At 39.5% G+C, this 14,229-nt stretch overlaps 1 protein-coding gene across 1 annotated transcript in view; it reads right to left on the bottom strand.

The window, feature by feature from the left end:
* Positions 1-7,419: 7,419 nt before the first annotated feature.
* The window catches only part of LOC104617483 (probable global transcription activator SNF2L2), a gene marked incomplete at its 5' end in the record, with an annotated part of 52,952 nt that continues 46,142 nt past the window's right edge, over positions 7,420-14,229 (bottom strand). Inside the window, one exon of the mRNA XM_010282817.1 lies at positions 7,420-7,641. Coding sequence (XP_010281119.1) covers positions 7,420-7,641 — 222 coding nt within the window. The remainder of the gene's footprint in view (positions 7,642-14,229) is intronic.

The raw sequence follows: 14,229 nt of genomic DNA on the forward strand, positions 1-14,229 counted from the left end.
ACCTAGTGATTCTGTGATTCTGTGATACATGGGAGAATCAGGATCAGCTGTGTAACTGGAAAGGTGTTTCCGAGTCCTTGAATCTAATGCCTTGGTATTGTAAATAATCATATAGAAGTTTTTTAATCAAGGAACAAAGCCCAAATCTATCTAGGTATTTTTGCCCCACTACTCCATATGGAAAGGTTCTGGGACTCTTAGTTAACAAATTTAATGTATTCATGAATGTTTACGCTCATATAACTTTGTGACCACCATCCTGTATTTTACATATTTCTACACTCTCTGTGTGTTTATGCTTCCCTTCTTTCCCAGGTGAATTTACTGAGAGCAATCATCTTCCCCTCTCAGACTGTGCTGTGTTTGGATAAACAAACCAAATTGTTTCCTCTTGCAGGATTCTCCCATGCTCCTTATCATTGAAATAATTACTTACAATTGTCTCAGTGTAAACTAATCTTTCTGGAATGGAAAAGTATTCAAGTACTATATACAGCAACTCAGAAACATTAATGGTGTCACATATAATGGAATACACAATAATGAGTATTTCCTCATCCACACAGGCAACAGTGTTAAGGCCAGGCTCCTATTATGGCTGGACAATACTTCAGGGCTCATAGTTAGCTTTGATCAATAATTTCTTTGCCCAGGTCATTCTTTTTCTGTCAGTTCCACATGATGAGCTTCCACTCCAAGAAAAGTTTACTATTTTCAGTCTGTTAAGTACCTTATAATGCACTCTGAGGTACTTTATTTCATACAGATTCTTCACTCCAGACTTAACTGTGTTCAGTTCTCCATGAATACCATCACAATATTGATATTTTAAAATTTTGTATTTTGGCTATGACACTCCTAATTTTTTAATTTATATCATTAATGTATTACGGTCTATGCCAACACCAATTCTTCAAGCACTTTCGTGGTATCTTCTTTCCAGTTTAATAGTTCTTTTTTAAATAGTGCCTTCAGTTACATCTTCTTCCTTGTTTTCACTGATATTAGAGCACTTACTCATTAGATCTCCTCTGTCTTTCATATTAGCTTATAATTTTCCTGTGGTACCCTAACAAATGCTTTACCAAAATCACAGAATCATAGAATGGCTTGGGTTGGAAGGGACCTTTGATGATAACCTAGTCCAACCTCCCTGCTGTGGTGTGCAAGGACATCTTCCACTACTTCAGGTGACTAGAAGTCAGTTGGCAAAGCAGTGTAGAAGAGAAAACCAAGGCCCTGTATCTAGAGTACTGATCTGTGTCCACAGTTGGCAACATGTTTTATGGTTTGATACTTGACGCTGAGTAACAAAAGCACAGGTGCAGTTTAAAAAGGTAGCAGTGAATAAACAAGCATGTTTAGTTCTTAATGATTTGAAGTACTTACCCCACAGTTCTTCAAGCTGAGGTATGACTATTTGTGTCAAGATTAACAAAGATAAATACAAAGATACGATAAAGAAACACCTATCAACATGAAGAAAAGCATTAAGCACATCACCAAATACTGGAATCCCAAGCACAGCAGCCTTGCAAGAAGCAAGTACTGTCAACTTGACAAGGACCTCAACAGCTCTCACACCAAAGAACTGCAAACAGTCCGAGTTGAACATTTTCACAGTGCCTCACATCTCTGTCCTTCTTCTCCTTTTTTACAATTTCCTTTATTACATGGGAGACACCCCAGGTACCAGAATTCCAGGAAACTAATGCAGTTAGGCTGCGAGCCAAGTCAAATCTCAGCACAAACACTAAGTTTTCTCTTGTTCAATGTGTTCCCAGTTCTCTAGAAAGATTGAAAGAAACTCAGCTTGTAGCTATAAATTGCTCTGTAAGAACTACTAAACTTACTGTTAATGGAATGTTACATTAAAATGAGTATCATGTTGGGATGTGGGATGGGAATAAAAGGAAATATAAGAGCTGCTACACAGTACTGCATAAAAGAGGGAAATTTAATGAAAAAGCTTGAATTTGCATGGAGGACATGACAGAGATTAACAGTAACTTGGCCTCAGTGGTAACTTCCACGTTCTTGCACGGAGTTCTTTAACTGGGGTTTGCAAGTAACTGGGTATCTACCTCTGAATTTCCTTTTCAAAGAATCATATGCTGCATTTTTCTACACTGAACATTTACCTCAAATGTTGCTAATTTGTCTGTTTAATCTTATTTTGACTTTTATATAATAATTGTGTAGCTCAAACTTCAGTTTACTAGAGCTTATTGCTTGTATTATTGTAGCCTGGAGCTTTCCTAGACATAGGCAACCCAGTCTGTTTTGTTGGATGGTTTTTAAATAAGGAAGGATTGTACTTGTCTCTAAAATGCCTACAATGGAAGTCAAATACAAGACAGTTAGTTGCATCATTATTATCAACATTATACAGAATTGCCACAGAAAAGTAGCCAACTAGTACTCCAGGTTTTTGTGGACACCATGGAAAAACTTTCTTTAAAAATAAAGATTTTAACAAGAACGGAGAGAAGCTCTTCTCAAAAGCAAGGGGAAATACGAGATACAGCACACAGAGGTTTATTAGTTTAGCAATGCATTCTCTTGTTTTTTTGCCAGAAGTTAATTTGCCTGCCGGCTTATTAACTGCAACAAAACTTACTAAAGATTGTAGAATTGGTTTTGACAAAGTAACTCCGGTCAAAGCCAGTAGTATTTTGGATGGTTATCACCTGCCCACCTTTTGGAACACAATCAGCTCTCTGTGGTCCAGATCGACCCTCTGGACTTTCATAAAGTAGAGATGAAACATCTACTAGCTCTGAAAATTTAAGCTAAAGACAAGGATGATTTCAAGCGTTCAAATACTAAATATGTGAAAAACCGTTTTTTTTTTTCCCCAGATGAAGCTCATGGCCTACTTTTCTTCCAATTAACCTGTCCCTCTATACTTGCCCCAATTGCCTTCTCACACACAAAAGCCCTGAGCTGAACAAACATGAACGCCAAACAACGCTGAAGGGTTCCACTGCCCAAAACCCACTTAATTCTAAAGCTGTAAATTCTGCAAATGTTCATCAAACCCTAGAAAAACCTTAACTCCAAAGATTTTATGTTACTAAAGTTTCCTGATACCTAGATTTGCAATTCTGTTCTGTCCCAACTTTCATAGGATCGGGTGGTTTTATGCTATCTCACAAAAAAATCAGAATATAGGAACTGTGTTCTGAAGCTGTTGAATGATAATCCAAGATTAGCGGAATGCGGTGCTAGCGAGGACCCTCAGCTTGTTGCACCAGCAAAAGGCCTCAAAGGAACTAAGAGGTTTTCCTCTAAGAGGGGGACATGGCTGCCAGTCCAGATGAAATGCCTCTACACCAATGCATGCAGCACGGGCAACAAACAGGAGGGGTTGGAAGCCACTGGGCTGCTAGAAAGATACGAACTAATTACCATTACTGAAACTTGGTGAGATGAACCCCACAACTGCAGTGCAGCTGACGATGGCCACCGGCTGTTCAGACAAGGAAGGAAGGGCAGAAGCATTGCCCTCTTCATCAAGAAATGGATAGAGTATGAAGAGCTGTCCCTGAAGAATAGCCATGAGCAGGTGGAAAGCTTATGGGTAAGAATCAGAGACCAAGGCAACAAAGGGTACCTAATGGCTAGTGTCTACTACAGGCCACCCGATCAAGTGGAGTCTATTGATGAAGCCTTCTCACTCCAGCTACAGGAAGCATCGCGCTCACAGGCTCTTGTCCTGCTGGGGGACTTCAACCACCTCAACATCTGCTGGAAAAGTAGCACGGTGAGCTGTAGGCAGTCCAGAAGACTCCTGGAGTGCATGAAGGATAACTTCTAAGCCAGGTAATAGACAGCCCTACCAGGGGGGATGCCATGCTGGACCTGCTGGTCACCAACGCAAGTGAGATAATTGGTGATGTCAAGCTTGGAGGCAGCCTGGTGTGCAGTGATCATGCACTGGTGGAGTCTGCAGTCCTGAGGCATAAGAGGCCCAAGTAGTAGAGTCAGGACCGTGAATTTCAGGAAAGCGGGGAGTTGTCAATCGCCAATGGGACCTGACGAGATGCATCCCAGAGGTCTGAGGGAATTGGCTGACGTACTTGCCAAGTCACTCTCCATCGTATTTCAAAAGTTCTGACAGTCAGGTGAAATCCCTGGTGACTAGAGAAAGGGAGACATAGGCCCAAGTAGTAGAGTCAGGACCGTGAATTTCAGGAAAGTAGAATTCCAGCTCTTCAGGGAGTTGTCAATAGCCAATGGGACCTGACGAGATGCATCCCAGAGGTCTGAGGGAATTGGCTGGCGTACCTGCCAAAGCACTCTCCATCGTATTTCAAAAGTTCTGACAGTCAGGTGAAATCCCTGGTGACTAGAGAAAGGGAGACATTGCGCTCATTTTTAAAAAGGGCAGAAAGGAGGACCCTGGAAACTACTGACCTGTCAGCCTCACCCATGTGCCTGGGAACATCATGGAACAGATCCTCCTGGAAGTTATGCTAAGGCACATGGAGGACAGGGAGGGGATTCAGGACAGCCAGCACAGCTTCACCAAGGGCAAGTCCTGTCTGACCAACCTGGTGGCCTTCTAGGATGGAGTGACCACATCAGCGGACAAGGGAAGAGATACCAATGTCATCTATCTGGACTTCTGTAAGGCCTTTGACACACTCCCCCACAACATCCTTCTCTCTACATTGTGGACAGATGTATTTGATGGGTTGACTGTTGAGTGGATGTGGAATTGGTTGCATGGTCACAACCAGAGGGTAGTGGTCAATGGCTCAATGTCCAGAGGGAGATCAGTGATGAGTGGGATCCCTCAGGGGTCTGTACTGGGACCAGTACTCTTTAGTATCTTCATCGATGACACAGACAGTGGGATTGAGTGCACCCTCAGGGATTTTGCAGATGACACTAAGCTGAGTGGTGTAGCTGACATGCCTGAGGGACAGGATGCCATCCAGAGGGATGTGGACAAGCTTGAGGAATGGGCCCTCATGAGGTTCAACAAGGCCAAGTGCAGGGTCCTGCACCTGGATTGAGGCAACACCCAGTATCAGTATATGCTGGGGGATGAAGGGATCAAGAGCAGACCTGACGAGAAGGCCTTGGGGCTACTGGTGGATGAAAAGCTGGACAGGAGCTGGAAATGTCTGCTTGTAGCACAGAAGGCCAACCATATCCTGGGCTGCACCCAAAGCAGCATGGCCAGCAGATCGAGGAAGGTGATTCTGCCCCTCTACTCCGCTCTGGTGAGACCCCACCTCCAGTACTGCATCCAGCTCTAGAGCCATCAGCACAGGAATGGCATGGACCTGCTGAAACCAGTCCAGAGGAGGGCCACCAAAATGACCAGAGGGATGGAACACCTCTCCTGTGAGGACAGGCTGAGAAAGTTGGGGTTGTTCATCCTGGAGAAGTGAAGGCTCTGGAGGACACCTTATTGCAGCCTTCCAAGTACTTAACAGGGGGCTTATAAGAAAGATGGGGACAAACTCTTTAGCGGGGCCTATTGCGATAGGACAAGGGGTAATAGTTTTGAATTAAAAGAGGGTAGATTTAGACTGGATCTAAGGAAGGAGTTTTTCACAATGAGGGTGGTGAAACAGTGGCCCAGGTTGCCCAGAGAGGTGGTAGATGCCCCATCCCTGGAAACATTCTTCAAGGTCAAGTTGGACGGGGCTCTGAGCAACCTGCTCTAGTTGAAGGTGTCTCTGCTCATTGCAGAGTGGGGCTGGACTAGATGACCTTTAAAGGTCCCCCTTCCAACCCAAAGTAGTCTATGATTCTAAATTGGAACTCTTCTGCATATTTCACTGCACTGAACAGTTCAGTTTAACAGGTATTTTAAATTGCTAACAGAAGTTAGCTCCACATACTTTTTGAAGTGGGAACCAATTCTGTCTTGCATAAATGTGGCCTCCTGGGAGAGGGAATAGCATGTCTTGTCACTATGCAATAGCACAGTTGTTAACTTGTTTGACAGAAGTCAGATATCAACTTCCTGGGGTACAAGCAACAGGCAAAAATCTTTAACTTCCCCAGTAACTATCAGTATCTATCCCCTACTAGTGGCTAGTGGAAGTAACTTCGTGAGCTACTTTAAAAGTGGTAAGTAGGTGCCCTGACACAGAAGTGCTTGGCTTCAGAAGACTGTTTAAGGCCAGAGGTCAAAAATGAAGAGATGCTTCCTTGCAGCCCTGACTGGAATAACTGAACTTTAAACACTTTTCCCTTCTCAGCTATTCTGTTAGTTGAGAGTCAAAACAAGGTCAATACACTGAGTTTGTAGTCAGCTTCCTGCTCATCATGTTAATTGCTGTGAATTCTGTTCCAATGCAATAAACTTTTTGATGTACTCTAGAGAGACCCCATGGATCACAGAATGCTTCATTTCAACAGTTTTGTGCCAAAAGAGTCAGGCATCACAGCTCTGTGTGCTTCACCAGATACTGCCCAAGTTAATCTTGTACAGGCAGACCCAGAACACTAGCTGCAAAAAAGGAAGAAGTGCAACTTGCCTTTTGAAATCATAGACTGAAAGTTGTTTACATGCAAAAATTGTATTGTTACACTTGTGTGGGTCACCTAATGCAAATACTTCTTGATTTTCTCTGAATGCATTTAATATTCCTTTAGCTTGTAACTGTTCCTTATATGATTTAAGTAATTGAATGTACAGCAAAGAAGGAATAAGTACAAAAGAAGGCTTTACTGACTTTTGGCAAATAGAATTTGAGTTAAAAATACAAGTTTCTCAAACAAGTCTGATTCAAAGATGTTATTAACTAATTCTCAATTTCTTCCTCACGAAGCACAGATGATTTTCAGTTTGAAAACCTGCAAAAAAAGAAGTCTTCAAATGATGTTTCAAATTAGAAGCTATATTTTTTCCTAAGGTCCAGCTATTTAGCATTTTATTATGCTGAAAATAGGGATTTCTTGACAAACAGGCTTCCATCTCAGCTGCAGACAACGTATTATGACCAGGATTGCTACAGTTTTTCCTTTGGCAGCTAAGAGTCTCACGTTATGAGTGCTACATTTTTCTGGCAGTCTTTCAGGTCATGGTGAGACTCATGTTAACTTGCATTAATAAATCTGCAGCCATGTATTTGCAAAGTTCAACCTTAACACATGCTGCATCACTAATAAACGTTCTGAAGTATACCTCTTGACATGAATGAATTCATTTCTAAGTGGGAGCTCTATGCCTACTTTTTGTATTTGTGTTTCAATAACTTCCTATCAGATGGGTCTTTAAAAAAACCTTAACAAAGAGTAAAACTTAAAGGAATACACCCTAAGTGGAATGGCTTTTCAGAAATGCTGTTTCAGCAAATTATTCTAAAGACTGAAAACAAAAATGAAGCCATTAAAACACATAGAAATAGATATGAACAGAGAACACGCAACAGAGGGAGACCATCTCCAAGCTCACCTATCCTTGTAGTTTATCACAGTATCAATGATAGCATTCATTTGTTTTGTCAGTTTGGGTGGGTTGGGTGACAGCTTCTCTGCAGGAGGTCTGCCTCTTCTTTTCTTTGCTTTCTCTCCATCCTCCTTCCCAGAATCTTTATCTACGTTTCTTCGTCTCTTCCGTTTTTTAAGCCGGACTTCCTCTTCCATTTCTTCCAAATTTCCGTCTTCAATTGCCTGACAACCATGAATTCAAAAAGTATGATTTTTAAACAAAAGAAATATTGCAAAAGGAAATAACAAACTGTATTTAAAAACGAAAAATGCAACCCCATAGGATGCAGATAATTCAAGTCAAAATAGTCATCCTATTTATAAACAAGAGTACGGCAAGAAATTGAGTTACTGGCAGTCAAAGAGACACTAAACATTAATTTCTTCTAAGAATGGCACTATCATATAAATAGATGCATCTTTATCTGAACCTTGAATTCCACGCCAACTCACAGTTTTCACACACAGTAATGGCCTGTGGTCCTGTGTCAGTAAGTGTACAACAAACATTCATTTGTTCATTTCAGTGGCAGTTCTGGCGTATGTAGTTCCATGCGAGACAGACTTTGATGTCGCATGTTTTCAAACAGGACAGTCTAAACTGCGCTTGGCTCCCAAAGTCAGATCACACACAGCTCTTCATGCACACAAACAACACACAGATACTTCATGCAGTAACGACTCAACTTCTCTTCCAAATAGTTTAAGCAACTTCCAAATTGCCTAAGCGTAAAGCGTAAAGACCATTTCTAAAATGTATCATATTCTTCTGGTACAGTAACCAACAGATAGGCAGAAGCACTGACAGTACAGTGTTTTATTCTAAAAAGCACTCATAACATGGAATGCAAAAAAAAACCCCAAAGAAAAAACCAAAACCAAACCCCACACATAGTCACAAATAATGAACACTAGCTTCAATTACCTCGTTGTATGCTTTTAACCAGACCCAGCAGCAATACGCAGAATGATAAAAAAATCACCACAAAAAACCAAACCAGGAATAAAGGGAACCTGTTCATACACTGACTATCAGCTCCATGTGATAAAGCAAGAAGCTAAACTTTTCTTGATTTGGGAAAGCAAAAAAAACCCCCACAAAAAAACAAAAACAAAAAAACCCAAAAACCCCCAAACACCCATGTCATAAGAGAATTGAAATTAAAGCTAAATTAAAAAAGGAGTAAAAATTAAAATAGGCTTTCTGATTAATGCTTTCTTAGAATGTAACTGATGTTGGTATTTGTCCTTTTTGCCTCTCAATATTGCCCCGAGTACATGCAAATGCTAATCAATCCTTTCTCATAGCTGAAAGAGCTCTAATCATAAGGCAATTACTTTCATTTCTTCACAGCACCAAACATGGCTAATATTTATGATCATTTGAGCATAACAATCAATACAAAAAGAGTGATTACAACCCAGATATAATTTTTCTCAGTTGTGTACAATGTCTCTTGAAAAACGTTTTGTGAAGAAAACCTGATGCACAACACAAAACAACCTGGCATGTTAAAAACACCAGTGGGATTTCGGTATCTGTTTCCTATGCATCCTCCGATGTGCAAATCCACAGAACAAACACGAATGCACAATCCTGAGGGACAGCCTGAAACTAGGCCTTAATAATCAAAAGACAATTTACATCATGCTTCCACAGCATTCAGATAACCACTATGAAGGAGGCTTGAGATCTGATGAGTTAGGAAGAAAAAAGAAGGAAAAAAAATATATCTGCACACAAATTCATTAATATTCATTTGGCTAAAGCAGGACACCCACTATAAACCACTGCAGCTAACAAAGATTAAGACAAGGAAATTACTCTGCATATCTTGGAAGCTAGAAAATCTAATAATAAATACAGCATGCAAGGCTGTCAACAGTTAATGTCATTGCTCTCCTTAAGCACTCAGTTGTACACTGAAATACGGAGAACACCGACTTTTGATGTGTTACACACCTACACATGCCTGTGATGTAGTTCGAGTGAATCTTCAAGACGGCAATGAAAAAGGATATTTACCTTACCACTATCAGCAGGCCGGCTATCGGAAATCACAGTTAGTGGGGATAAAATTAACAAGCCAGCAAAGCAGCGAGCTGCTAGTCTCTTCATCAGCTGATCAGGAAAAAAAAGAGAGCTGGGGAAAGGCTATGTTTTCATATACAAGTAATTTTATTTTACTGAAAATTTAATACTGAAAGGATTGAGGATACTCAAATCTGCTGTTTCATTCTACCTACCACAAGGCCCGAAGCCTTCCTCCTTCAGCCTGCTTTAATATTGACAACTACTTATCATATTTCTCCCCTTATTATTCTAGGCATCCAAAGTAGATTTTTAGCTGGGCAGTTACTGATTCTTGTTAGCATTTTAATTGTAACAGCACAATTAGACAATTTCATCTATGATTTTAAAACTGAAATAGGTTGCATGCATTTTAAAAATGCATGTTTTACAGAAAACATATTCTATTGCTCTGCAGTGAACAGATCAGGTTTTGGTTATTGAAACAATAAAAACATCTATTCTGCTTTATGAGAAATTAGAAAACCAAACCAAACCAAGTTATAATTTCGTTAACTTTGGTAACATTCTGTTGTCCTTCAGAAAACTGGTAAAAACTAAAATATATTTATATTTTTGTTTGCTTGACAAATTTTCTACCACCAAAAAAGTAACAGTGGTGCTGTCATCACAGTTTGCTAACATATCATTTTAGAATTCTGCATAAGATTCTTGCATGGAGTAGGTAATACTTCGGAAAGAAAATATCAGGACAAAAAAAAAAGATGAACGAAGAAGATTTTTTTTAATACTAAGTATAGCAATATAGTAAAGGCAAAAAAAAAAAAAAAGCCCAAGTAAACTAATATGTACTCTTGCACTCTTAAAATTAGTGACTAGTGGATACCAAATGAATTCTTAGCATACTACAGATCTGCAAACAAATACTAAACTATCTACTTAGCTAGTAATGTATCTATCGACTACTATGCTAAGCTTTCACATGAATATACACTTGGACAGTTTTCCCTAATTTAAGACTTTAGTGACACCGCTTGAAATAAGTGTGACAATACCAGCAGTCCAAAAATGTTCCTTTTGTGACTCCTAACATTAGTTCTCAAGTGGCAAATTTATATTTTGTATATAAATAGTTAAAACTAAACCAATATGATTTATGCTGCCTCAAAAGATGGCTTAAAACTCTATCACAGAAACCAATTATTAGCATAGATATTAATGCTTTGTGCATATGTCCACACATATGATCCATGTATGTGTGTATAAGCAACAAAATATTTAAACTAGTTCATCTGACTGAGCTCTTTATTAGAAAAGCTTACTATTCCAGGGCTGAAGTGCCACACTGAAGAGAACTCCCTTCCAAACCTTTACCAGTACAATAATGATGCAAATCCCAGACACAAATCTCCCGTGCCTGACAGATGATGGGCTGTGCGCGAGTGCAAGATAGCACAGACATTTCCCATGCTCAAATGCCTTTGGATTAGTGAGGTGAACAGCAAGGGAGTCAAGGAAAATAGTACACAAATGAAAATTTAACACTTTCATTCCCTTAAGGAAACAGGACAAAAGAGTGCTATAAAGTTTGGAGACTTCATTTTTTGAAAGAAAGCTGTGAAAATTTAATGTCAAATTTTGCAAAGGGTTGGGCACCTCATGGAAGGCAAAGACACTAGTGGAAGTGTGAGGACCCATGTTAAGTCCAGTACTGACAAAATTGTTCTGCATTTCTGAATCTTGTTTCTGTATCCTGGTCCATGTACACAAAACATTTGCCTTCTTAAGGAGCTAAGAGCACACAGGCTTCTTAGGGCACCAGAATTTTAAGAAAGAGCATACTGACCATGGATTAAAGAAACCAAACTGCCTTCCTCCAAAAAGAAGCAACCCCACCAAAAAAAACACAAACCCAAAAGCTAATTTTTCAGGAGGCAAGTAGCACTTAGTTACTTCTGAGACAGTTGGCCTTCTATTGCTTGTAATTACATTTTCCCCTTCAGAAAGGAAAATAGCTATTTTGAGGTGGAAGTATTCTTAGTGAACATGGATATAGCTATGTAAGTAACATAGAAACAAAGTAAAGCTCAAATGTAAACTGTTTTGTTTCTCCATTTGAAGAGCAGGACATTAAGGATGTATTCTTAACTTCTTGAGAGCATGACACAGCACCATGACTGAACACCTTTTCAGTTAAGAATTATGGACCCAAATAAGCACTGAGAGCTACAGCTCTGAGGCTTTTTTCATTACTACCTTCTGCAAGTCAACAATTGAGTTACTCTTATATTAGCTTTAAATTAATTTGAGAGGAATCAGCTAACTCAAGTGTGGTCACACAGTAAATCAACAGAGGTGCTCAGCATAAAATCAGTTTTAGTGTCTAAGGCCTGTCTCTAATAGAACATTGTAAGATGCAGTTATTCTTCCTTTGATTGGAGATAACTGTAGTATTGTTATGGGAAAGTTAAGGCACAGTGAAAGCTATTGCTACTATTTATAGTCAAAGCAACTGTACACACAAAACAGAAGTGGCAGGGAGCCATGTAGTAAGTCTACTTGATAATATTGAAAATATGTTCAGATTAAATGCGAAACGGGAGCAGAACGTGAGATCTCTTCCTTTGTCCCCCTCTGATTTTATCTTAACAAAATGAAGATAGCTTGCTCCCTTCCCTTCAGACACCAATGCCCTGTGCCTCTCCAAACTGCAAAGGTGGAAGCGAGCTCTTGTAACTAACATTTGAACATATCTACTAGCATGCTAATTAAACTCCACATTTCCATACAAAGCATGTAAAACATAGGCGAACAGAAAAAAAAGTCAGCTTCCCAACTCCCTGTACATAAATACCTACCCATTCATGCAAAGTCTCGGAACGAATGAGCTTTTTCTGGAAACAACAAATAACTTAGCTCGGTATTGTACTGACTACTGGTCAAGAGGCTCTAAACTTAAGGGCTGTTAAGTACTTGAAACCAAAAAACATGTCAGTAATGCAGTAATGAACAACAGATGACTGCTTTGCAAAATGAAGTTCTCATTTACCAATTTGGAAGTGAAGAAAGAAGTAAAATAACCCTACAGGAGGCTAATGACAAACATCGAAAGCACTTCAAATGTCATTTACCTGCCTCTACCATTTCTCTGTTCAGCATAATCCTTCAAGTCCTATATTGATATTCCAAGAGAAATTCTACTTTTTTCCCCCATCTTGCTCTATTTGAAATCCTACATTTTTGTTCTCATTATAACTGACAACTGAAGATGATGAAGAGTTCAACTTTCCAACCTGAAGTTCATCTTCTCTAGACATCAAAAGATATCTTCAAAATCCAGTTCTCCGGTCTAGTTTCTCAACAGTGACATTCCTGATGTCTGGGATTATTTCTAATTTCCACACATTGCAATTACTACTTGGCCCTCTAGAGCAAGATCCCTTACAATTATCTCTTACAGCATAGAGGTCAGTATACCACAGATGAGACTGTGAATAATGCCATAATACTTGACAATTAGATGAAAAGGCGTAAGATACTCTATCAACAGTGCAATGACTAAATACCTGAAGGTAATTATAAGGATTGATGAAGACTTATTTTAACTGAATTTCCTCTTCTTCCTGGATAGTATTGCAGAACAGATGTACCAGAGCAGTTTTGCTGGGACTAAACTAAAACACAGTAGAGATTAAAATCTGCCAAAGGCAAAGAATTAGTGAATACATGCAGTTTTTCCTTGCTTTAACTGCTGATTCATTCTCTTCCACATAAGAAATATTCCAAAAAAGTCTACAACCAGCAATTAAGCAGATTATCAAAGTATTGTGTTTTTTTTTTTTAAATGCAAACAAAATGCAATTATTGCAAAAGCATATAAACTTGTAATAAATGATTTCCACAAATATGTTGAACTACCACAAAATAAGGAAACCGAGTTCTTCAGCCATATGTTCATCAGTCAGGGTCTGCATCGTCACATTGCTGAAACTTGTGTCTTTTTGAGAAGTGGGAGAAGATAGGGTTTTTTCTGTTTTGCGATGCTTAGTTATTTACACATTCCAGGTGCCTATTTTTAATTAGACATTAAGGAAAACAATAGTGCAAATTACAAACAGTTTTCCCTTGCATTTTGATTTGAACACTTATGCCAAAAAGACCTGATAAAACCATCCAAGAACATACTTAAATCACTTTACCCAATGCAGCAGAGCATAAAATTAAAAAAAAAAGGTTATCTATTTAAAATATTAATAGGACCAAAGCTTTTATCTTCAGTGTTTTCCTTCTAGTCTGAGAAAAATGTTTCAGATAAAATATCCTAATATTTAATCTTAAAGAAAAATATCTTAATGCTTAAGCTTAAGACCAAGGCAACAAAGGGAACCTTGTGGTTGGTGTCTACTGCAGGCCACCCGATCGAGTGGAGTCTATTGATGAAGCCTTCTCACTCCAGCTACAAAAGGTATCATGCTTGCAGGCTCTTGTCCTGCTGGGGGACTTCAACCACCCTGACATACAGTGGAAAAGTAACACAGCGAGTTGTAGGCAATCCCGAAGACTCCTGGAGTGCACAGAGAGTAACTTCTAAGCCAGGTAATAGACAGCCCTACCAGGGGGGATGCCATGCTGGACCTGTTGGTCACCCACGCAAATGAGATAATTGGTGCGTCAAGCTTGGAGGCAGCCTGGTGTGCAGTGATCATGCACTGGTGGAGTCTGCAGTCCTGAGGCATAAG

The sequence above is a fragment of the Phaethon lepturus genome, unplaced genomic scaffold (assembly GCF_000687285.1).
Source record: "Phaethon lepturus isolate BGI_N335 unplaced genomic scaffold, ASM68728v1 scaffold12112, whole genome shotgun sequence".
Classification (NCBI taxonomy): Eukaryota; Metazoa; Chordata; class Aves; order Phaethontiformes; family Phaethontidae; genus Phaethon; species Phaethon lepturus.